This window comes from Abramis brama (assembly GCF_963993115.1).
Source record: "Abramis brama genome assembly, chromosome: 7".
Taxonomy (NCBI): domain Eukaryota; kingdom Metazoa; phylum Chordata; class Actinopteri; order Cypriniformes; family Leuciscidae; genus Abramis; species Abramis brama.
The window spans coordinates 13,651,035-13,673,840 of record NC_139969.1 but is presented as its reverse complement, the minus strand read 5'-3'; the positions used below and the strand labels follow the sequence as shown (position 1 = coordinate 13,673,840).

At 36.9% G+C, this 22,806-nt stretch overlaps 3 protein-coding genes and 1 long non-coding RNA gene across 7 annotated transcripts; 1 reads left to right on the top strand and 3 right to left on the bottom strand.

The window, feature by feature from the left end:
• Window positions 1-175: 175 nt before the first annotated feature.
• On the bottom strand, window positions 176-7,190 carry LOC311086039 (protein lifeguard 1). Its single transcript, XM_084118693.1, has 7 exons — window positions 7,051-7,190; window positions 5,765-5,976; window positions 5,533-5,612; window positions 5,233-5,433; window positions 3,200-3,328; window positions 2,588-2,731; window positions 176-2,468 (listed from the first exon to the last, which is right to left on the bottom strand). The coding sequence occupies exons 2-7, from the start codon at window positions 5,973-5,975 to the stop codon at window positions 2,316-2,318; spliced, it is 918 nt and encodes a 305-aa protein (XP_083974819.1). The 5' UTR covers window position 5,976; window positions 7,051-7,190; the 3' UTR covers window positions 176-2,315.
• Window positions 7,191-9,506: 2,316 nt separating this feature from the next.
• LOC311086041 (uncharacterized protein) lies at window positions 9,507-14,439 on the bottom strand. The gene is made up of 5 exons (XM_084118697.1): window positions 13,659-14,439; window positions 12,760-12,855; window positions 12,571-12,676; window positions 10,071-10,159; window positions 9,507-9,777 (listed from the first exon to the last, which is right to left on the bottom strand). The coding sequence occupies exons 1-4, from the start codon at window positions 14,161-14,163 to the stop codon at window positions 10,102-10,104; spliced, it is 765 nt and encodes a 254-aa protein (XP_083974823.1). The 5' UTR covers window positions 14,164-14,439; the 3' UTR covers window positions 9,507-9,777; window positions 10,071-10,101.
• Window positions 14,440-15,262: 823 nt separating this feature from the next.
• Window positions 15,263-17,153, top strand: LOC311086044. 2 transcript variants are annotated; one of them, XR_014606992.1, is made up of 3 exons: window positions 15,263-15,465; window positions 15,594-15,724; window positions 15,827-17,153. It is a non-coding gene; the product is annotated as an uncharacterized lncRNA (long non-coding RNA). The 2 variants fall into 2 exon arrangements; XR_014606993.1 differs by having other exon boundaries at window positions 15,295-15,465; window positions 15,614-15,724; window positions 15,827-17,152.
• A 1,023-nt stretch (window positions 17,154-18,176) lies between these two features.
• Window positions 18,177-22,681, bottom strand: LOC311086040 (mannose-binding protein A-like). 3 transcript variants are annotated; one of them, XM_084118696.1, is made up of 5 exons: window positions 21,711-22,681; window positions 19,407-19,625; window positions 19,153-19,248; window positions 18,742-18,822; window positions 18,177-18,629 (listed from the first exon to the last, which is right to left on the bottom strand). In XM_084118696.1, the coding sequence occupies exons 2-5, from the start codon at window positions 19,591-19,593 to the stop codon at window positions 18,244-18,246; spliced, it is 750 nt and encodes a 249-aa protein (XP_083974822.1). In that variant the 5' UTR covers window positions 19,594-19,625; window positions 21,711-22,681; the 3' UTR covers window positions 18,177-18,243. The 3 variants fall into 3 exon arrangements, with proteins under 3 accessions (XP_083974822.1, XP_083974820.1, XP_083974821.1); XM_084118694.1 differs by having other exon boundaries at window positions 19,407-19,596; XM_084118695.1 differs by having other exon boundaries at window positions 19,407-19,593.
• Window positions 22,682-22,806: the final 125 nt, after the last annotated feature.

Below are 22,806 nucleotides of genomic sequence, written 5' to 3'. Positions count from 1 at the left end.
TGGAACTTGACACACATGGAACTGCAAACTGTCATTGTATGGCAGATTGTGGGAAGATTCTTTAGAATCTTTCTTTTGTGTTCAGTGGAAGAAATAAAAGCAGAAAGATGAATGACATGAGGAAAAGGTGGCTGCACCCTCTACAACAATGAATATCATGTCTAACCTGCCCAACCATGTTTCAAGTTTGGTTTATTTATATAGCACCATTAAAACAGCAGCAGCTGACCAATGTGCTTTACAACATCGGATAAAAGAAATACAAGCAAAAGCAATTCACAAATAAAATCAGAGACAATTTTCAAACTAAATTGCAAAAGAAAATCAAAATACTAACAGAAGTCAAATACAAAAATAATCAAGGAACATTAAAAGCAATGGGAAAATGATGAGTTTGAAGCAAAGATTTAAAAATCTGTAATGTAGGAGCAAATTTATTGTGAACTGGTAACGTGTTCTAGAGTTTAGGGCCCGCAACAGCAAAGGCACGTTGCACTTCTTAATGCAAAACTACTTATTAGTTTCATGTTATCTTCTTCACACTATGGCAAGGCAGAGAGTCTAATTCTTTACATTCAACTCATGAATGGTTTTGAATGTAAAACAAAGATACAGTTTGTGTATGTCAAGGACTTAATACATACACAGATGAGCCAAAACATTATGACCATCCTAAAATGCTGTTGGTCCTCATACGTGCTGCCAAAACAGTGCATGGACTCTTACAAGACCCCTGAAGGTGTCCCGTGGTATCTGGCACCCAGACATTAGCAGCAGATCCTTCAAATCCTGCAGTTTGCGAGGTGGAGTTGCCGTGGATTGAACTAGTTGGTCCAGCACATCCCACAGATGCTCAACTGGATTGAGATCTGGGGATTTTGGAGGGCAGGGCAACACATTGAACTCTTCAAGATGTTCCTCAATCCATACCTGAATGTGTGCAGTGAGGCAGAGTGCATTATCCTACTGAAAGAGGCCACTTCCACCAGGGAACACCATTGTCATGAAGAGGTGTACCTGGGTCTGCAACAATGTTTAGGCAGGTGGTAGATGTCAAATTTACTTCCACATGAATGGCCGGACGCAGGGTTTCCCAGCAGAACATTGCCCAGAGCATCACACTCCCTCCACCGGCTTGTCCAACTAACTGTCGCCAGTTTGGGGTTTGTCCCTCTCATCGGACCACTGCTTACCGGGAGCAACCCATTCGCATTGCCGTATCAGAGATACCTTGCCATAACAATTTGGCCCTTGTCAAAGTCGCTCAGATCTTTATTCCTGCCCATTTCTCCTGATTTCAACACATTATGAAAACTGATTGTTTGCTTACCATCTAATTTACCCAGACCTTAATATATGACCTTGTCAGGAGACCTTCTCTTCACCTGTGACTGGTCATAACGTTTTGGATCATCAGTGGCTGCATCAGAAATCGCATACTATATAGTCGGCGAAAAACAGTATGTGACCAAAGAAGTATGTCTGAATTCAGAGTACTCATAAAAGAGTAGGCAAAAGTACCCGGATGACCTACTACTTCCGTCGAGATTCTTAAGTGTGCATACGATGGACACTTTACTATCCCATGAGGCCACAGAAGAGGATCTGGGAATGGCAGTGCTGCAACGTAACTGACGCTGGTAGGTCACATGATAATGACAGCATGGTGAATGTAGTACATACTTTTTTTTAGCGGTTGTGAATTACTTATTCAAAATACCTACTCAAGAGAGTATGTGATTTCATACGCAGACAGTGTATATGTAGCTTTTAAATTCATTAGATTAGAAAAAAATTGTGAAATTGTCTAATGTAAAAGGAATAGGCCTAGTATATTATTATTGATAATCAAATTAACGTATTAGATTTATATGCAACGTGTAGGCTAAAAAAATTGGGTATATTGTCCTTTAAACATGCATGTTAAACTTTTTTTTTTGGTTGACAAAACACACTTTATTGATTTCATTAAAAGTATACATAAGTAAGCAGTCATATTATTAAAGGGGAATAAATGTTAAAGTATTTCATGATTCACATCATTAGGGTGTTTGTCACCATAGTAGAAGTCTTTAAGATTCAAGTTATTTAGCAGACTTAAAAAAAAATTTGTGATCAACAAATGGAAACAATACGATTATCTGCTAAAAAAGAAAAAGAAGATGAAACTTGAACAAATAAAAACAAGCAGCAATATCAATGAACAGTAAAGGGGGCAAAGCGGACATGTGACGTGAGAATATTTGAGGTCGAAAGGTTGAATATCATCCAGGCATTTGCAGACTTAGAGTGCCACAAGCTGTGCATGTGTGGGTTTAATTTTTGGAGCCCCCGCCCAAAATTATAAGTATGTAGAGGAATATCATAATGATATCCAGGTAGATAATTAAGGCAGCGAAGACATACTCTTCAGGATTAAGGCTGTATTTTTGCCTCCCCATCACCAACTGACAGTCCACTGCCAGGAACTACAGGAGAGGGAAAGAGAAACATCGATAACAGTAAGAAGGAAATTATGTCATTCTTAAGCACTTACATGTAGTTTTAGATTTGTTATTAGTATTACGGAATATTGATTATGCTTTACCACAGCGTAAAGGAGGGCTCCCAGACATCCGTAGAGAACTTGCAGAACACGGGAGTAGAAAAAGATGCAGAAGAATCCAAACATGAGGAAGTTGACGGCCAGTATAAGCAGAATGCCGTTACAAACGGTGAAGTCCAAACGAGTCTGAAAGAATCACAAGCAAATCAGAATGACATCAGCAGCAAATGAAGAAAAGAACTGGCAGAGCAACTATGTAAGCTCAGGTCAAGCTTTTCTGAATTAGACTCGTTTTTTACAGGGTTTTCTACTAATGTATTTTATAGAAGATTTTGGTGTTTTAAGCTGCATTTTTAATCAAATGATCTTACGTCAGATTAGTGTAATTTACAGCAGGGGTTTTCAATCTTTTAAGTGTCACAGACCCCAAAAAATAATAATTCTAAAATTTAAAAGGCAACTATATTTTCATAAAGACATATTTCATATTCATTTACTCATATTTTTTATTTTTTTTAATCCAAATTATTCATGTATTCATTTATGCATTTATATTTTTGACATGTTTTTCATTAAACTTTTCAATGGACTCCCTAGCACCCCCTTGAGGACCCCAGTTTGAAAACCCCTGATTTATAGAGAAACTGAACATACCTGGGAAGAAAAGATGATGATGGCGAATGAGATGACCAGAGTTGATCCTAAAGCGATCACCACAGCTTCTGTGTTGTGAAATGAGGCCACAGTTCCCACCATGTAGGACAGACTCAGAGTGACCACTGACTGCAGGCAATACAAGGATGAATATAAGGTGAAATTATTAAAGTATTGACTGCACTCTGTGTATAATGACTATTTTGAAGTGATGCCAATGGGTCTCATTTACTAATCAAATATAGTCTTTAATTTATTTTCTTTATTAATTTATTGTTTACGCATTGCACAACCAACTGAAACCACACGAAAAACTAAGTGGCCTACCAATTAAAAAGTAGGCTACGTCATGGCAAAAATGTAGCCTGTATAGGTCTTTGCATAAATTAGAGATGCGAAACACGAACTTGTGTCATTTAAAAACGCGCGCGCGCGTGCGTGTGTGTGTGATTTTGAGAATGGCGCACTTGACTTTTTTGTTTGAATATCTTGTTGCGCATGCGCTCAAGGGCAAGCGCGTGGGCGAGAAATCATGCAAGCGAGCAGGAATAACTTTTAAGAAAGTCCTTACATGGACAATTAGACATGATATACGAGTGTTTAAGCATACTACGCGCTCTCTCATTTACAATAATCGTGATTTATTAACCGAATCAATTAGAACGAAAGGTGAGAGCAAATAGCTACAACTGTTGTGAATCTGGCGGAAATTCTTAGATAAATGAATATCCATGTAGGCCTATGTTCATTTGGCAAGCAAGTATAATAAGCAAGATCATGTACACTCTGCCATTATAACAAAAATAACCCTCTTCACCGTTTATTTTGAGATAATGACTGGCATTACTACATATAACTGCTCATTGCTCATAAACTTTTATATAGCCTAAATGTAGCCTACTGAACTTGATACAGAGGAAGTTGGCTACAGGCTGTACCAGTTTGTCATAGAGTGAAAATAACTAATGGTTGACTTGAGGGAAGGTGGTTTTGTCCTGGGCAAACCTATATTATAGAATGTTATTAAGTACTTCATTTTGGGGAAGATCCAAGAGGAACCAAGAGGAGGAACCAACTTAGTTAATAGTTAACTGAAATGCTGCCTTTCAAAAAGAGTTAAAATCCACAGCCAGTTTTCAAACTGATCCTTCACACAGAATATGGAGAAGAATCAAGAGAAGTGTAGAGTGCAACAGTGCCTGTTTTAGCTTCTTTGGTTCTGGAAGGGAATTTAAAATAAACATAATTTAATAGTTTTAAGCCATGAATCAAACCAACCAGGAACAAGGTGAATCGCAACATTACAAACTTTGATTTAAAGCAAAAAAGTATCGGGCAAAAAAACAAAGGTAGACAGTACAATCCCATGAAGCATTGAGAATGGCATAATTTAATTAAAAATACTGTAGAAATATTAAACTATTGATTTGAAGATGATGATTAGGCTATATAGAAACAATATATTTAAGATTTATTGCAAAATAAAACTGTCTCTACGTCATTCGCAGTGCTTCATGGATGAGTGATTGATGGAGATTTCTCTGCAGAATCATGGGTTATGTATTTTTTTTCACCAGGAATTCCTCTGTTGAACACGATTATTTGAAAAGTAAGTTGAAATAATATGGGCTGATGGCTTCAACAAAAGCATATACCATTGATTAACAACTTTGTTGCTCACAGTAGATCTGTCTACAAGTTACCGTTCAAAATCAATTTTTACTTCCAGAAGCTGACTGTTGCACTCTATTCTGATGCCGTTCTTCATCTTCTAACTGTAGATTACTTTTCTGGGTTGCAGTAATGTTCTACATGTAATGCAAAACATAAAGACATATTGGTAGCACTTTATTTTACAGTCCTGTTCCCCAATATGTACTTAGAGTAATTGCAATAACTGGGTAATAACTAGGTACTAACCCTTAACCTAACCTTAACCCATGTAGTTACCTTATATTACCCAGTACTTTCTTAGGTAAGTACACGTACTGTAAAATAAAGTGCAACCGACATATTCACACACAGACACTCACCAGTCCCAACAGGTTCCAGGGATGTGTGCGACTGAATGTGGAGCACACGGAAAGACATATGGCCACCACTGCAAAGATAATGTATGAACTGAGGTACACCCAGAGGTTAGCCTGAACTGCAGTCTTGACTGTTTTTGAGAAGGTGAACACACAGACTACAGTGAACGTGACTAGTAACTGAATCGTTACCACACTGAACACCTGTGTGGGTGGAAAGAGAGATTGGAAATGACAATGAGGACCACTGTTCAGAGCAATCATTACATTTATTGTAGCTGGCAAACGACAAGAGATTCTCACCTTTCTGATAAACGCTTTCCGAATGGTGTCATCATCAAATGATGACGAGACCAGCTGACTTTCCTCAGGTGGAAATACATCTGTATTAAAGAAGAAAAAACATTATTCTTGATACCTTCCATGTCATTAGATGGGCATCGTCCTCTAAAATATCTCAAACGTTGCTCAGATTGTTTGATTTTGTCTTTATAATAAAGTAAATGTTAAATGGATATTGCAAACAGTGGATTACCTGCTGGTTTTGGGTCTTCTGTTTTGCTGACGCCTGCCTCTTCCGGTGGCAGATCAGGTGGGATAAAGCCAATTTGTGCAGGACCAGGTTGGGGGTACATGACAGGGCCCGGGGGATAAGGAGGGGGCATGTATAGAGGGGGAGGATACATTGGTGCTGTCGTTGCATGGCTAGGGTCACTCTGAATTTTTTGGCTCTCTATGTCCGTCATCCTAAACAAGATGTGGTCAGATGGGATTGTATTGTCAAAACAGTAAATGAGTTTTTAACATTTGGGGTTGAAGTGAATTTTAAGGGTCTATGTGCAACCATAGAGGGATAGGAAAAAGCATAAGAGTACAGGAAATAGTGGTGTCTGCAGTGTTTGTTTGTTGTTATGTGGTTTGTTATAGTTCTATTTGATAGAAATACTTTGAAAAATAAGTCAGTGTAGAAGTATACAGATAGAATAATAAATTTGGCACTTTTATTTTTAGATAAAGGAATTTTTTTTATAATTTCCTTCACAACTAACTACAACAATTTTACACCAAATTTGTTAGCACACTAGAAAATTGAAGGGCAAGAGTTGAGAACCTGTGTGTCTGCCAAAAAGTATAAATAATAGTATACTTTTATTAAAAAAAGTAAATGTATCATTAATATATTTATATTGAGAAAGACTATACTTTTTTTTTAAGCTGTTGAAAATTTAAGCTGTTGAAAAATAAATCACAATGCACAAATACGGTAATAAATATTATAAAATTTAAAAATTATAGCTTATATTAGCATTTCCACTAAAAACTAATATAATTATGCTTTAATATTCTTTTTAATGAACTCTTTTAGTTAAAGAAAGACAAGATGAGAAAATGTTCAAAAATCACTTCATTCCGGGTTTTTCCCGAAAACTTTTTCATTAGGTGATTGCACAGAGAATGCTTTAGACTGCATTGTATCACTCTATAGCAGGCTGATTTCACCTAAATCAGTAGTATTGCAGTTCATTTGAATTGGAAATGCTGAGTGGATGCAAATGGGCCAAATCCTCAATTTGTCTAAAAGTTGAGTAGAGACATTTGAGCCATTGAGTGCATATTCAGTGTTAAAAGCTGGCTTTTGTTCTCATTTGTATTTCAGTTGTTATCACTTTATTTTAAAGCGTCTACTGATTATAATTAGATCAGGTTTACTTTACAGATAAGAAATTTAATTTTTCTCTTTAGAACAATCAATTTCTGAATGGACTAACTAATTCAAATATTTTATATTATTATATTAGAAAAAACGGGTAAAAAGCTTACCTTCTCCTTGGTGTTGCCTTGTTTGAGGTCTAAGCACTCCGAGCTCTCAGAGGTTTAATGCTTCACCTTTTTCACACGGGCTGAAGTAGGTTCCACATCCTCTGCTTACATCATTTACAAAAAACCCTGCGTGGAAAATCTGCTGTGAAGAAGTTGATTGCACACAATCGGCCAAACGTTGCTAATGTACAAGTTCAAACCATTGCATTGGCTTCCTTTCTCTGTACATTTTTATGAGTACATCGTTAAATGACAATAATTCTTATGTGCAATCTTTTAGCAGTTGTATTTTTTTAACACAAAAGTATATTAAAAGTAAAGTATACTTTGACCATGTTTGTTTGTCTGTCTGTGTGTGCGTGTGTGTGTGTGTGTGTGGGGGGGTGGGGGGGTGGTCAGAACAGGGTTAACTAGTTACAAATCCAACCACAATAGTGCAAGTGCAACAAGAGCTGTTGAAACGTGGGTTATTCAAGATTTTGACACTTCATAACTCAAGCAACAAGGGCTTCCTTTTTAACAGAATTCAAAATGTTTACTATAAAAACTAAGATGAAATGAATGTGCAACTGCATTAAAATTTTTTATTTTTTTTTAAAAGGAAGCATGGAAACATAAGAAAAGATGATCCAAAGCACAACAATCACACTTAAGCATATTTATTGTAAAAAATACATATAAAAACAAATTTTCAGACATACAAAAGATTTAGGCATAGAAACAGCATCATGGACAAACAAAAGACAAAGCCATTTTGAAATGCGATACGTATTTACACTTTAATAAATAAATACTCAATTGTTCTTTAGCAGAATGAAGGCAGATTGTCCGTGTTTGGGGATGAGAATATTTGCAAATCATATTGACCTAAAGAACATTCCCAACTCATTCATATTTGACCGACAACTGTCAAAACACAGGATCAAGTGGGTAAAGACCCTTAGCACTGAATAATTACAGAACTTTCTATAGCATTTATACTGTGTATATATATATTTATATATATATATATATAATATTTCAAGAAAAAGAATCAAACCACCTTTGGAGTTAGCTACGCCCCAGGTTAGTTTAGTAAATATGGATATTGAGGTATGGCACCACATAAGTTAAAGGGCAAAAGCTAACTTACAGAGCTTAAAAGATTGTCAAAATATTCTGACAATACCTTCCTCCACTCCACAATGCACTACACCAACACAAAACATAAGTGTAACTGTAAAAATGACTCTTGCCTTTGACCCACACCGACACACTTGGCATTTCTTGTGTTTTCAATTGGAAAGAACCGTTAGACTCATGTAAAGGAAACAAATTGCAATACTTTCAAAGGTAGAATATGTCACCTCTCTTATGAGGCAAGGAAATCGCCATTCAAAGGTCTTACCACTCAAAATATGAATCCTTGAGCTAAGGCAAAAAGGTAACAGACCAACTGACCGCTACAAGACACAATAGAATAATGAACATAACACCCATCCACAATCAAATAACCCCCATAAACCTCAAAACATGAAAGAAAAATCCTCAAAATATTTAACAAGCATCTCTGTGAAGGGCTGTCCAAAGAAATTACCTTTCCATTGTTCATTCCAAGGGGGTCGATGACATCGTCATAATTACCCCTCATCTGTTCTCAATCACCATCTTCAGGCAAAGCATGCGCCATATGGCATTACTGCGCCTGACATACATCTCCAACACCACAGATGGCCTCATTCAATGCTGAGAAGGCTGGATTTCTTTAGCAGGCCATGTCTGAGACGCAGAAAAGCAATTTCATCTCCAGCACACAACTTTCCCTCCAAGAGTAGTACATGCAGTCAGGTCATCAGTCAAAATCTTCTGCATTTGAGTACACACAAACACACACGCACACTTCACCGCAACCAATAACATGTCCATAAATCTATCTAGTGGAAGTATTGCTCTGATCTGTTAACAAATGTACAGTTCAATTGAGTAAAATCAATCAGATCAAGAGGTTAAAAGAGTCTGATGTGGTAACGAGAGAGTTTTGCCTCAATGATGGATAAAAGTCACTATTCATTGTAGTTTCAATCAAATTAACCTATTGGAAATTTCACTCTGCCTCTGAAATGTTCCTATAGTAACAAAAAGGGAAAAGGGTAAACAAAATAGATTAATACCAAAAACATTTTGTATCATTCGAAATATAAAACATCATGCCTCTTAGGTAATCCTGTGCAATATTTACGCATGTACAACTCGTTTGCGTTCATTCGGGATCTGCCCAACAAACTCAAGTAGTTCATTCAAGCCAAAGCAACCCCAGCAGGCTGCACAAAACCAAATGCTAAGCCCAGCATAAATGACAGATCGTCACATTTCCATGGTAAAATAACCCAAACGCCAGCCCATGTCCACGCTGAGAGGCGTCCCACGTGTAACTTTTCTCTCCATATTTACATATGATTCTTTTTCAAAGTTCTTTTCAGTTTACCAGTTTCACTCTTGAGTTTTAAAGTTAAAGCGCTAAATATAAAAGGCAAGCAGAGCAAACCCGGCGTTCGCACAGGTGCCGTAGAGCAGAGAAAAGCCAAGTCTCAAGAGTCACATCAGATAGTTAAAGCCAGGCTCACTCAGGGCCAGACTGATTAAGCGGACCACAAGTGTTGATGCTTGTTATTTGTTTTTGTTTCTTTGTGTCTTTCTCTCAATCATCTCATCAGAAAATATATGCACCTGCTAGGGGGGTATAGTCTCCTAAAAGGAAGCAAAAAATAAAAAGTTAGAAGAAATATAAAAACAAAAAAATGAAATAAAGTTAGTTCACTCAAACATGTTAACATTTTTTTTCTGGAACACAAAATAAATAGATATTTAGAAAAAATGTGGTCCATACAATCAAACATTGGGGTCTAATGTTGATTATTGAAAATATCTTTATATATGCAGAAGAAAGTCATACATGTTTTGAAGAGTAAATCATGACATTTTGAAAGGATTTTACGAATACATTTAAAAAAAAAAAATCTACTTGAACAAAAAAAGCTCACCTGAGTCATTGTCATTGCACGTGAACATGGATCAATCAAAAGGATGCTCAGGGCAGCATGGCTTCACTTTGCTCCAAGTGTCAATGCAGCTATTTAGAGAAATATCCAGCATTACATATTTGAAAGCATTCATTTGTACAGCAAAATTATGATTTGAAATTATTTTAAAAGAATGGTTAGCGTAACGGATGCTAACGATTAATCGACAATCGATTCATTGTTGATAATGATTTAATCAATAAAAATGATTGATGTTCGATTAAGCAAGGTCATCATTGGAGTGCATCGTTTTGAGGTGCGTGCGGCTTACGTTCAGCAGACACGCGTGGAAAAATGAAGCGAGCACGCAGTGGTTATTATGCCGTCTGCTCTCTTTTCGCTCTCATGTTACTTTGATGTCATACACCGATCGGCCTGCACAGCGGAACTTAAAAGTAGAAAACTAGAGCCCGACCAATTTGGATTTTTGGGGGCCGATGCCGATATTAGGGACTAAAAAAGCAGATATCGATATATCGGCCGATATTATTTGTGTGTATATTATAGTACAATACCAGTCAAAAGTTTAGACACACTTTCCCATTCGTGTGTACAAACTTTTGACTGGTACTTTATATAAAATACAGTATACATAAACAGAATATATAAACATATTTTATATATATTATAATTTTTTGCAATGATCACTCAAATGTGGTGATCAAACACTTGTGTGACAAAGATATGTAATGGAGGCAGGTAGTACTCAGATCTTGTACTCAGCCATGTTTCATACCTTGTCAGTGGAGCGAAAGCTAATGTCTGCATCTTACATCGTGTCTGAAGAAGAGACCTCCTTTTACTGAAGTAAAAGGGTTGGCTAGTGTCACTACAGTAACCTGGGTCGCCATTAGCAAACAATGGAGCGCGCTCTGCCGGACAAACTACGTAGTTACACAATTTACAAGCATTTTATCCGCGTTATATGTTCTGTAAAATATATATTTTTTTTTTATTAATTTCATATAGGCGTCATATACAACGATACCGATATATCTGCGACAGGCTCATATCGGCCAATAAAATCGGTCGGGCTCTATCGAAAACATCTAATGTCTTCATGCAATGGATTAGGTTATTTCGAAACATAATTAACCAAGGGTCCAAAAAAAATCAAAACAAATGATTTTACCGAACATAAGAACTACTTGAGTAAATGCCAAAATAAAAGTACAAAGAATAAACTGTAAATGAGATCTATCTCAATGTGATTTTCTTCCCTGGTTAAATAAAGGTATAATAAAAAAAATTAAAAAACAAGTAATAATATCCTGCTGGATGAGTGATCTTCTAGCACTGTTTCAGCTGTGCGCTCCTATTCTATGGTGCATGGTAAATCAAGACCTGTCAATCTGAGCAATCAAACCAATCCAAGCACGCTCAAGCTGTAAAACGGTGTCCGATTGATCCATACACATCATCCCTACCCACAAAACCCAAGATCCAGTTAGTTGAACTTTCAAATGACGCTGGAAGACACTGCATCATGATTGCGATGCGATCATATCCCGGAAATCCTATAGCTTTAGCCAAGCAGCACGTCGGGTCACTCCATGAGATGTTGTTTTTGGGCTCATTCGAGACCACCACCACTATGGTTTAATATTGTTTCGCCAAGTTACAAACAAAAACGCATCTCATCATGTGTTTACCATTTACATGTGCGTCAGCGGCGCTTTTTATACAAATACTTGGTATAGTTTGGTCTTAAAATAAGACAAATATGCTTGTATTCTGCTAGTTGAGGCCATTGAACATTTTTATGACAAGTTTGTCTGTTATGTACAATGATCACATTTTCATGTCAACCAGCTACTTTTTCACGCTATGAAAATAGAGCACTTCTAATATGCCAGCAAATTTAAAAGCGTTTTAAGTGATGGTCATATTCCCTATATTCACTGTAAAGCCAAGCTTCTAGGCTTTAAATTGACACCTATTTTGTGTTGGTTAAAGTCTGCGTGAACCGGAAGTTGCAAACGACTTTTCTCCAGTGTTGTGACGCATTTTCCAGTGAAAAGGAATATTGAACAGAGGGCAGGGTTTTACTTTAGCACTCCTCCTCTCCATCTCTTCTCATAGCAGCCTAACGGTTTGAGGGGAGTGGTCAAGCGTTTCCCAACCCAAGCCGTCAAATCTACATCATCAGCCATTCCAGACCGGAAGTAACTTTTCAGACTTTGATTAAAGATTACGACGGCAAACAATTTTTTTCTGTGTATTAACTTGCACGGATTAATTTTTCACCACAAGACTAGTAATATGCGCTAACAAAGTAAATAGGGTCCATTTTGATTTCAGTTGGACTTCAAGCAAGCGGTTAAGTAACGTGATAACTTAGTAGCGCCACCCGCTTCGGACTTAAGGTTGGTTCACAATTAATCGATTGTTCATTTAAACAACAATCAATTATGGGAATTTATGTAAATTGACATCCCTATTTAGTGTAATTTACAATTACCTCTTATGGTAGACGCACAGGCAAGCCAGCCGAGCAATGGTTTCTCCCTGTAGAAGGTCTTCGAGACAGATAGAGCACTCTCCACTGTCCTTAGCTAGCACATCCGCTGTTGGACAAATAAGATACAACAATTACTAAGATATTAGCAGATGAAAGAAAAACGGTGATAAAAACTAATTGGATGCTCACTGTTATAAGGGAGAGGTGGAGAAGTTAGACAACTTAAAAGGTGTTCTTCGATCCGCCCTCCAGGGAACGGCTTGGTGCAGAAGGGGCAGCGAATAGCTGGCAAGGAAAGAAAAACTAAAACTAAGCAATGCAAAATGGATACAGAAAGCATTTCATGACAAGCAGGCCAGTCAGAGTAATAGATGGGTGATTTTGCCACCCATGTGGCCCACTTTTCTGAACCCTCTGGCTGGACAATGGCCATCTGACCAATATAGTGTAAAAAAAAAAAAAAAAGGAATTACACAGACATCATTAGTCAACTGGATTTACCTTTGGCCTTTTGGTTTCAATCCATCATGGATCATCCTGTCAGGAATGTATGAAATGTCTATAATGTCCCCAAAGCCTAATTCCACCGCAACCTCATTAGTCTCGTACAGAACCATTAATCTATTTTAATCACCTTCCATATTTTATATGCTTTAAAACAGAATAAAATCACTTAAATACCAGTCAACCTGGGATTGTTGTCTATTTTATTATGTACATAAATTTTCATTAACACTTTACAATAAGGTCCTTTAAGTTAAAGCATTAACTTATTAATGATTCATAAGTATTATTCATTGGTAGTTCCCGTTGAGTAATGCTAACAAATGGAACCTTCATGCAAAGTGTTGCCAAACTTTTATTTAGCTAACTAGTTAAAAACAAAATTAGATGAACATTAGAGACTGCATATAGGGTTATTTTGTTTAATACATAATATATTAACATGTTGAGCTCCGGTCAAACCGTGTTCACTGTATATCACTCACTGTAAACAGTGCAGGTTTAAATGACAGAACGGAGATTTAACTGGGTGTAACGTTTGAAATGACTGTCGAAGGAACGAAACGATCTGCTCTTTAACTTACCACCGTGGCGGTTGTTGAGCCTGTAGAGGCCGATCCACGCCTCGGAGACTGGCCGTGCGTGGGTCCCTCTCAGCCGGGCGGACCTCGCCGTGACGCCGCCGGTTGAAGAATGGCGACCGCTGGGCAAACGCTCCGAGAAAGTGCGCTGCGGTGCACGGCCTATTTCCTCTCCGCCCACAGGGCCTCCAGGACTGTCATCTTCCTCGCGTTTCTCGTCGGCTCCGTTCTCGTCCGTCGGCGAGGCCTGGCTGCTCAGCGACGGGGATGTGTGGCGGTCGGCGGGACTGCCTTCGCTGCTCGCCTGCTGCCCGGTATCCGAGTCGCTACCCTCCTCCGACCGGCTGCGGTTCGTCTCGGAGTCATGGTCAAAACTCCCGGAGAACTCCACCATGAGGCTAGTGGGCCTGGTGCTTCGGATTCGTCGGCAGGATTCTCTCTTGATGCCATCTTTATTGAAAGGTGTCGAAGCAGCTTCCTCGTGTAAACGGCTCGATCTCGTCCCCATGTTCAACCGCGCGCAGAGCTCGCGCACTCTCTAATACCGATCGATCGATGGCTGATCAGCTAACCCGATTGCTTTCGTCTCAAAGCCCTTAGGCCATATAACCAATTGCCACATTTATTTTAAAGTCGTAATGATAACACTAAGATGTGCAGTGTTTCATTTCGCTTTCAGTTATGACAACTGCCTACCGCATTTTCCTGGCAGTTATGCCCTATGGTCCCTGTTCAACGGCAGCGACGCACCATACCGGAAGTTGGCCTCTTTCCTTCTTCGTTCAACCGACAGTGTGACCTCACGCTCTAAATTAACTTTTTATCCAATAGAGGAGCACGCGCGTGAATGTTTGAAAAGTAGGCTATGTGAATTATTTCATGAGACATTGAAAATTAAATATTATGCTAGATGTCAACCGCAACAAGTTATTTTACGCGACGTCACAAAATTGTGCTGCTTTTTCATAGCCTGAGCTATTATTTATACGTTTATTTTGTATTATTGATGATTTTAGCCATAAGTAGGCCTATGTAGCCTACATTTGTTTTTTATTTATGTTTTTTTTTTTTTTTTGTGCTACCTTGACATTGAGAAAAAAATAGCATGGACGTCACATTTATTCAAAGTGACAAACGACTTCACATTTAACTTTTTTTAAATTAATGTTCATAGCATCTTGGGAGACAGCAGTGAACACTTATATCCTACATTTAATATATTTGTACAGCTCAGTTTCATATCACTTAGGCTATATTATAGTTTTATAAACGATAGGCTACTATAAACATTACTAATACAATACTAAACTAATTAATAACTATTGAAATAAAATAAAAATCTCTTGTCTCTGAACAAACCACTGATTTCAAGCTGGGAATCTTTCACATCACAATGCACAGGATTATACATTGAGGCATTTTCCTATAAAGAATATACCCAAAAGAAAACTGAATAGTGTGCAGAGTTGAGGTATTGCTGCAAAAGTTATTATTTGTGACATTTGATGTTCTCACTAAAATACACATTAAACTAAAGTTTTCTGAATTGCAAGTCCAAACAATACAAGGTTCATGTTTACTTTTACAGCATCATGTGGTTCAGTATCGCCCCAAAACTGTGCAAAATTCAACATGCAACATAGAAATCGGCCATACAAAGCTATGAAGATGTTGGCAGCTCAAAAGATGCTTTTATTGCTTTGTGTTGGTCTCTCACACGATTTAACTACATCAGCACAGCTAAAGGACATTGAGGAAAGGCTGCGAGCCACAGAGGAAACACTGAAAGAACTAAAGAGAGAGAATGAAGGTATGAAGCTTTTTATCTACATCTGTTATTTTCAAGACACACTGATTTGCTGAATCATTTCCAGCCCAACACATTATAAAAACCAATGTGGCATTATAACAAAATTATGAAATGTTCATTCTGAACAGCTTTCAGGTTGCCTTTTCAGCTGGACTTTTGTCATCTGGAGGCCAAAAAATTGGACCCTTTGATATTCGGAAACCCCTGGTCTACCAAAACATTTTCACTAACACTGGAAATGCGTATGACTCCAACACTGGTAACCTGTCCTGTTCACATTTCTGTTGTGTTAAGTATAGCGCATTCAACTTAAAGGCATTTCTTTTCCGATTCTGAATTCGTATGTGTATGTGTTTCACAGGTACTTTCACAGCACCAGTGAAAGGAATCTATTTCTTCAGATTTTATGCTCATGGTCACCCTTCCAACCAAGTGGCAGTCAGTCTCCATAAAAATGATCAAATCCAATGCTCTGTGTTTTTTCTGAAGCCTGAGACCAATGCTAATGGCAGCAATGCTGTTGTTCTCTCACTGGAAAAGGGTGATAAAGTGAACACACAGCTGTGGGAGAACAGCTGGGTTTATGATGATGAAAACAGCTATACCAGTTTCAGCGGTTTTCTGCTTTTCCCTTTGTGAGTGTCCACTTAATTCAGAATTGAATGTGACATTTTTTTTTACTAGTGTCATAATAATCATATTAGTGTTATATTTACATTAAAGGAAGAGAACATTGTATGATCCTAAACTCCTCTCGAATTTTTAACATTAAAAAAAATTAATCATTAGCTTCTCTAATGACATCAAACTTGAAAACATTTTAGAAATTGTATCTTTATTCTTTCAGTTTTCTTTCTTTTCAGACAAGTTTTCTTCAGCCCTTTTTAATGTATCAGTATGCAGTATGGGTGGAGCCGAACCCGAATACGGTATTCGGAAAGGCACAAATAATGTGTTTTTTACGAATACTTATTTCGAACAAATACTTAAAAAAATATTTGTATTCGGGAACAAGAAAAACTTTATATCAAAAAGCTGCGTTTCCTCCGGCTGTAAATCCACTTGTTGATAAGAAAGGAGGAAATGACACGGAAATATTTTGGAGTAGGCTAATGTCACGTTGCCATAAGGGGTCGTTCACATAGCGCGTTTTTTGCGCGTGCAGATTTCAAATGTAGGCGCGCGACAGCGCGCTTATAATAATAGAAGCGAACGGCGCGCTCGTTTTTCCAGGCGCCTATGTTGGTTGCATAGCAACGACAGACGCGGTGCGAACTGCGCTCTTCATGATGACGAGGAAGTATCAGCAAAGAATTAATTGATTTCTAGCCCTTGCATTAGCTTTAGATATATTTATGGAGATGAGAAATGAAATAAAAAGCCGTCATCATGTCATTAATATCAGTCCATCAGAAAAGCTGTTCTAGGCTTATTCTTGGCTGGATAACTCTTAGCAGGTTTAAAAAGCCCTTTTAAAATTAAATATGAATGCAGTTTTGGATTAAATAAAAGTACAGCCAAGTCAAATAAAACACGTTTTATCTCCTGTATTTGGTAACACTACAATAAGATACCATTCATTAATATTACTTAATGCGCATCTAACATCAACACATTGAGGGAACAATATATTTGTACAACATTAATTAATGTTTGTGAATGTTATTTAATAAAAACACTTGATTGGTCATGTTTGTTCACTTCAGTCATTGTGCATTAAATAATGTTATCATAAATAATGTTAACTTTTGATTTTAAAAATGTATTTTTAAATGAACCCCAAGGAGAATAATTGTGACAGTAGGCCTATATAAATATTGTTTATTGTTAGGTCATTTTATCTAATGTTATCTAACAAATTGAATCTTATTGTAAAGTGTTTTTAATACTACAGTTTCCATCTTTGTAACCGTGATATACACTTTAATATATGTAAATTTAATCTAAATTAAGCTTTGGTACCGAAATTGGTACCGAGAACCGTGGATTTTCACTGGTATTGGTACCGAATACTGAAATTTTGGTACCGTGACAACACCAGTAGCTCTGTTAGCTCGGTAATTTAGAGGCTGTTGACAGAGTAACGTTAACGTTGGTAATGGCTGTTATGTTATTTTCTTTTCAATGACGTTCCTTGTTACATGTTCATTGCTGGATTTAAGGAAAAACATCAACCAATATTGCATATCCATTATTATAATGGATATAATTAAAGAATACTTACACTATAACGTAAATTAGAAGTGTAACGCAAAAAAAATGGATTTTTACACCTATTTTGAATTTTACTCGAATACAAATACAAATACAAATACAAATACTTTTCCCCCCTCAACAAATACAAATACAGATACAAATACCGGCTGCTTTGCACACCCCTAGTATGCAGTAAATTAAACCACACAAAAATCCAGTCAATGTGTCATTATTTTACTAGTCTTGATTATGGTATAAAAACACTGTAAAACATTTCTAACCCTCCCAAATAAAAAATTTCAAGTGACCGATAACATCTAAATTTTTCAATTGGCCCAAGTGAAATTCTTGTTGCAATAGTCTGTTAACATTGGCTCAATGAGAAATAATATGTCAGACTAATTGAAAAATGTAGATGTTATCGGTCACTTGAAATTTTTGACTTGGGGATGTAATTCTTTTTTACAGTGTACGTTTATCATGCAAATCCAGATGAGACTGCAAATAATCACCTGAATGTTTATGATTTTCTTTATTCCTTTATCATTCAAACATCAGAGCAATAACAATTCATAATCTGTTTTACAGTTCGCACACCACATGCCACACGGAACTACAGTTAACATCATTCCATACACCACTTTTGTAAATAACTGTACAGTCCTCTGCCCCCTTATGATCGTTTGGCTCATTTTCTTTCCACTTGGTGAAAGTTAAAGGTTGGCCATTCATATCTACAAAATGCCCTTCTTTCCGTCTGTCTGTTGCACCAACATATAGGCCTACGTAAGTAGACTCGAGGGCAGCTTCCAATGATGTTAGAACTTTGTTCTCCTCTTCACTTCTTGGCAGGACAATTTTAGCACCAGCGTCAGAGCAGATCTTCTGTGCCTTTTCAAAAGTTCCCTTTAGCCCATTGGACACATAATATTTCTGTCCCACTTTCCTGAACATTTGAAATCCTAGGACTAAAAAAAAAAAACATTCTAAAAAGGAATTGTACTATTATCTTTTAAAAATATTGTTACATGAATAAACAAAATATGTGGTGTAAACATTATTTATGTAGGAGTATTCTACCTTTCTCTACTGCAGTGAATCTGTCAGTTAGGTATTTGACATCTGAGTGAAGTTGTAGTAATGCACTTTGAACACCAGCACCTGTAAAAGAATACCAGAGTGAAAATCAGAAGCAGAGAATGTGGAAGAAGAATATTGTACAGATTTTGTCTTGTACATTATGTAACTATAAACTCAATTAAGATATGGTTAGAAAAAAAAAATCACAGTCTAGATCTTCATTCAGCATCATTCATTTTACATTGACCTTATTAGTTGTTTTTTTATTGATTGACTGACTTTTGTATTCTGTTTTCAGACAAGAAAAAGATTGACACCTTACTTGTTTCAATTTAATGTAGTTTTTCTGTTTTATAAAAAAAAATATATTAACTACACACACACACAAACATTACTGTGTTTTAACTTTACCTGGCAGACCTGGCAGACCTGGATTTCCTTTGTTTCCTTTAGGGCCAACAACACCCAAGGGTCCTATTTTCCCTGGGGGTCCCTGTGCACCAACTCCTGCAGAGAGAGAGAGTGTGATGATTAAATCTCATTTCTCTGATCTGATCATTTCTCTCATTTCATCACCTTATCTTTCAGCATTAGAACAATGGTTCTACCACTCAATCAATTTTGAACACAATAAAACCAACAACCAGGGAAAAAAAGGCATGAACCTGGATCTCCTTTTCCCCCTTTCGGTCCAGGAAACCCATCTCTTCCATCTCTGCCAGGGCTGCCGTTGTGTCCAGGTGTGCCCGGCACCCCAGCATAAGCTGGACAGCTACTTTCAGATGCAGCAAGTAGAAGCACAAACTCCACCAGGAACAGCGCAGCAACGACGAGATGCTTTAACAGCGCCATCTGCTGTTCACAGTAGATATGGCGTTATTTTCCTGTCAAATGTCGAGAGCGCATTATTGTAGCGCGAAAGTACATTAATATAATGCGCGAGCGCGAATCTCTCTGCTCGCGCGCGGAATATAAATGCGCGAGCGCGAATCTCTCTGCTCGCGCACGGAATATAATGTGCCGAGTGCGAATCTCTCTGCTCGCGCGCGAGAACTGGGCACGCGCTCTCAGATACACGTTGCTCTTGTAAGAATTTTCCCTGGGCTCGCTCAGAGAATATGCCTGCACTTAAAACGTGTCTTCGCTTAAAGTAAGCATGTATGTGCTTAGACTGTGTCCCGTGCTTTCGCGCATGCCTAAGTACTCTTCTCTTCAATTTCTTTCTTTTTTTTTTTTTTTAATAAATGCCAAGGTATCAAAAATATAACTTACATATCAAAAATGTACAAATTACATACAACTGAATAAAGAAAGCAAAGCAGCATATATATATATATATATATATATATATATATATATATATATATATATATATATATATATATATAGGCCTACATACATACATATAGCCTGTATATGCTCATAAAAAATAAAAAAACAGAACAGAAAGCTGTAATGAAATAAATAAAAAAGTTTGAAACAAGTTTATTGTCTTAAGAGCTTTAAGATTCTTAGATAACGAAATGCTTTGGATGTATTGTTGGGCCTCTCTTCTAAAAACAATGAATAAGGGATTCTGCTGAGTGAATTTACTACGGTGAATGTGAAATTTTGCAAGGAACAATAATAGATTAATAATAAAATACTCATTAAATTTAGCTTTTTGTATATTAAAGAAACCAAACAGTACATCCTTAAAAAGCATTAAAGCAAAGAGAAATCTGGAAGCAGAAAATTCAACCCAAAATAACTGTGTGTGAGGACAATCCCAGAAGATATGAAGAGCAGTTTCATCAGGGGCCCCACAAAAAGAACAACTTGTGTTTATGATTTAAACCTTTTCAAAAGCTACATTTAATGAGTATTTTATTATTAATCTATTATAGTTCCTTGCAAAATTTCACATTCACCGTAGTAAATTCACTCAGCAGAATCCCTTATTCATTGTTTTTAGAAGAGAGGTCCAACAATACATCCAAAGCATTTTGTTATCTAAGAATCTTAAAGCTCTTAAGACAATAAACTTGTTTCAACTTTTTAATTTATTTCATTAAAGCTTTCTGGTCTGTTCTGTGTTTTTTTTTATTTTATTTTTTTTATGGGCATATGTAGGCTACAGGCTATATGAATGTATGTGTATATATATATATATATATATATATATATATATGCTGCTTTGCTTTCTTTATTCCGTTGTATGTAATTTGTAACTTAGGCATGCGCGAACGCACGGGACACAGTCTAAGCACATACATGCTTACTTTAAGCAAAGAGTAGAGATTCGCGATTGCACTGAACACGTTTTAAGTGCAGGCATATTCTCTGAGCGAGCCCAGAGAAAATTCTTACAAGAGCAATGTGTATCTGAGAGCGCGTGCCCAGTTCTCGCGCGCAAGCAGAGAGATTCGCACTCGGCACATTATATTCCGTGCGCGAGCAGAGAGATTCGCGCTCGCGCATTTATATTCCGCGCGCGAGCAGAGAGATTATATTAATGTACTTTCGCGCTACAATAATGCGCTCTCGACATTTGACTGGATAATAACGCCATATAGAAATGGCAAGATTTCGGTTTCTGCAATGCTGTGTCCAGCCGTCAGTGAACACGCATTCTTGAGTTCAAATGATACAATTATTTCCACTTTTACAAATTTCCATTTTCATAAAGATGTCATTCCTCTCTCAATATAATGATATTTAATAACAGCGAGGTAGGTTTGATATAGCTAATATAGATAGCCTATATGATTTCAAACAAGTTTACTTGGTTAAAGTAAAAAGAAATTAGCCTAGGCCTAAATTAAGAGAAATAGGCTAGCCTACATGTTCTTTTTGTCTCATATTTTTTCAGTTCTCTATTGAATTTTAAAAGCGATTTTGCCCAACAGTGATTATACAATCATTTTCACCGAAAACTGGACAACAATAGCTACAAATTATTACTGATTTACTAAAAAAGAGCATCTTACCAACAGAATAGGCCTGGCGACCAACTGCATGCAGACCCTTCACCAAATTCCAGTGACGTAGTTAGTAACTCAGATCAGAGTTCGTTCGATGACAAAACAAAAAGAGAGAAAAAAAGTTAGGTTTTATTTGGGTGTAATTTTAGATCTGTATAGTTCTATCAGTCTTATGTTTTTCTTTCCCGTAATTTTGTCTATATGCGAAATGTAATGAAAAGCGACACTGTGATTTATGACTAAACGATCTATGTCACTCAGTCTTGAAACGGATAAACAGATGAAAGGTTTTGCTTCCCGATAGGTGCTCAGTGTTTGTCTAATGCAAATGCACTGTGTTTGAACAGTTGAAAGAACATTAGGACATCAAATGCTTGAGTTCCAAAGATAAACTTTTCTCATTAACCTATTTATCTGTTATAATTGCATAAATAGTCCTACACTTTCGGTGCACACACTCTTAGGACTCACTTCTGACTGATTGAATGCCATTGATTAGGCCTATTGATTACTTATTTAAAGTTACTAAAATGTCTGTGTTTTTTATCCACTAGACATTCAAATACCACATTTAGACTATAATTATGTAACTGCTGATCAATAGCCTATCACTTGTTGTCTTGGTTTGTGAAAAATATGTGAACCATAAAGTAGAGGTTTACATTGATGAATCCAAATAACACAGCAAATACTTGACACTGCTTTAAGTTTTATATAAAACAACAAGATCCAACTCTTGTGTAAATATTAATGATTCATTTACTTAGGATAATCAGCATTGATGTCATGGGTTTGCTTATTTCATTCAGGAGTGCAAAGGCTAAACTTATGACTGTTAGTCATCAGAACCAGAGCATTTTTTACTACCAATTAATAAAGTTCTCATGCCTGGTGTACACATGATGTTATAGTTTGTTTTTTTCCTAGACTAAAAAATAAAAAACTTCATACTTATTGTGCCTGTAATGATATGAACAGCTTTATGTGCAAAAATCAGCATGCTAGCCAATACATTTCATTAGTTTCAGTTTGAAGTTTTGTTAGACACACAATTAATGTCAGATTTGCAACGAAAAACAAAAAAAACATGACACATGACAAA

What these genes read in the sequence shown, in the direction of transcription:
- LOC311086040 (XM_084118694.1), bottom strand. Translation starts at nt 21,740, where the DNA reads ATGCAGTTGGTCGCCAGGCCTATTCTGTTG. An exon ending in TCGCCAGGCCTATTCTGTTG is followed by an intron (nt 19,597 to 21,710) that starts GTAAGATGCTCT and finishes TACTGTGAACAG; the next exon opens with CAGATGGCGCTGTTAAAGCA. An exon ending in ATTCACTGCAGTAGAGAAAG is followed by an intron (nt 18,630 to 18,741) that starts GTAGAATACTCC and finishes TTTTTTTTTTAG; the next exon opens with TCCTAGGATTTCAAATGTTC.
- LOC311086039 (XM_084118693.1), bottom strand. Translation starts at nt 5,975, where the DNA reads ATGACGGACATAGAGAGCCAAAAAATTCAGAGTGACCCTAGCCATGCA. An exon ending in AGAAGACCCAAAACCAGCAG is followed by an intron (nt 5,613 to 5,764) that starts GTAATCCACTGT and finishes TCTTTAATACAG; the next exon opens with ATGTATTTCCACCTGAGGAA. An exon ending in GGAAAGCGTTTATCAGAAAG is followed by an intron (nt 5,434 to 5,532) that starts GTGAGAATCTCT and finishes CCACCCACACAG; the next exon opens with GTGTTCAGTGTGGTAACGAT.
- LOC311086041 (XM_084118697.1), bottom strand. Translation starts at nt 14,163, where the DNA reads ATGGGGACGAGATCGAGCCGTTTACACGAGGAAGCTGCTTCGACACCT. An exon ending in TCCACCTCTCCCTTATAACA is followed by an intron (nt 12,677 to 12,759) that starts GTGAGCATCCAA and finishes TTTGTCCAACAG; the next exon opens with CGGATGTGCTAGCTAAGGAC. An exon ending in CTGTGCGTCTACCATAAGAG is followed by an intron (nt 10,160 to 12,570) that starts GTAATTGTAAAT and finishes TTCTCTAAATAG; the next exon opens with CTGCATTGACACTTGGAGCA.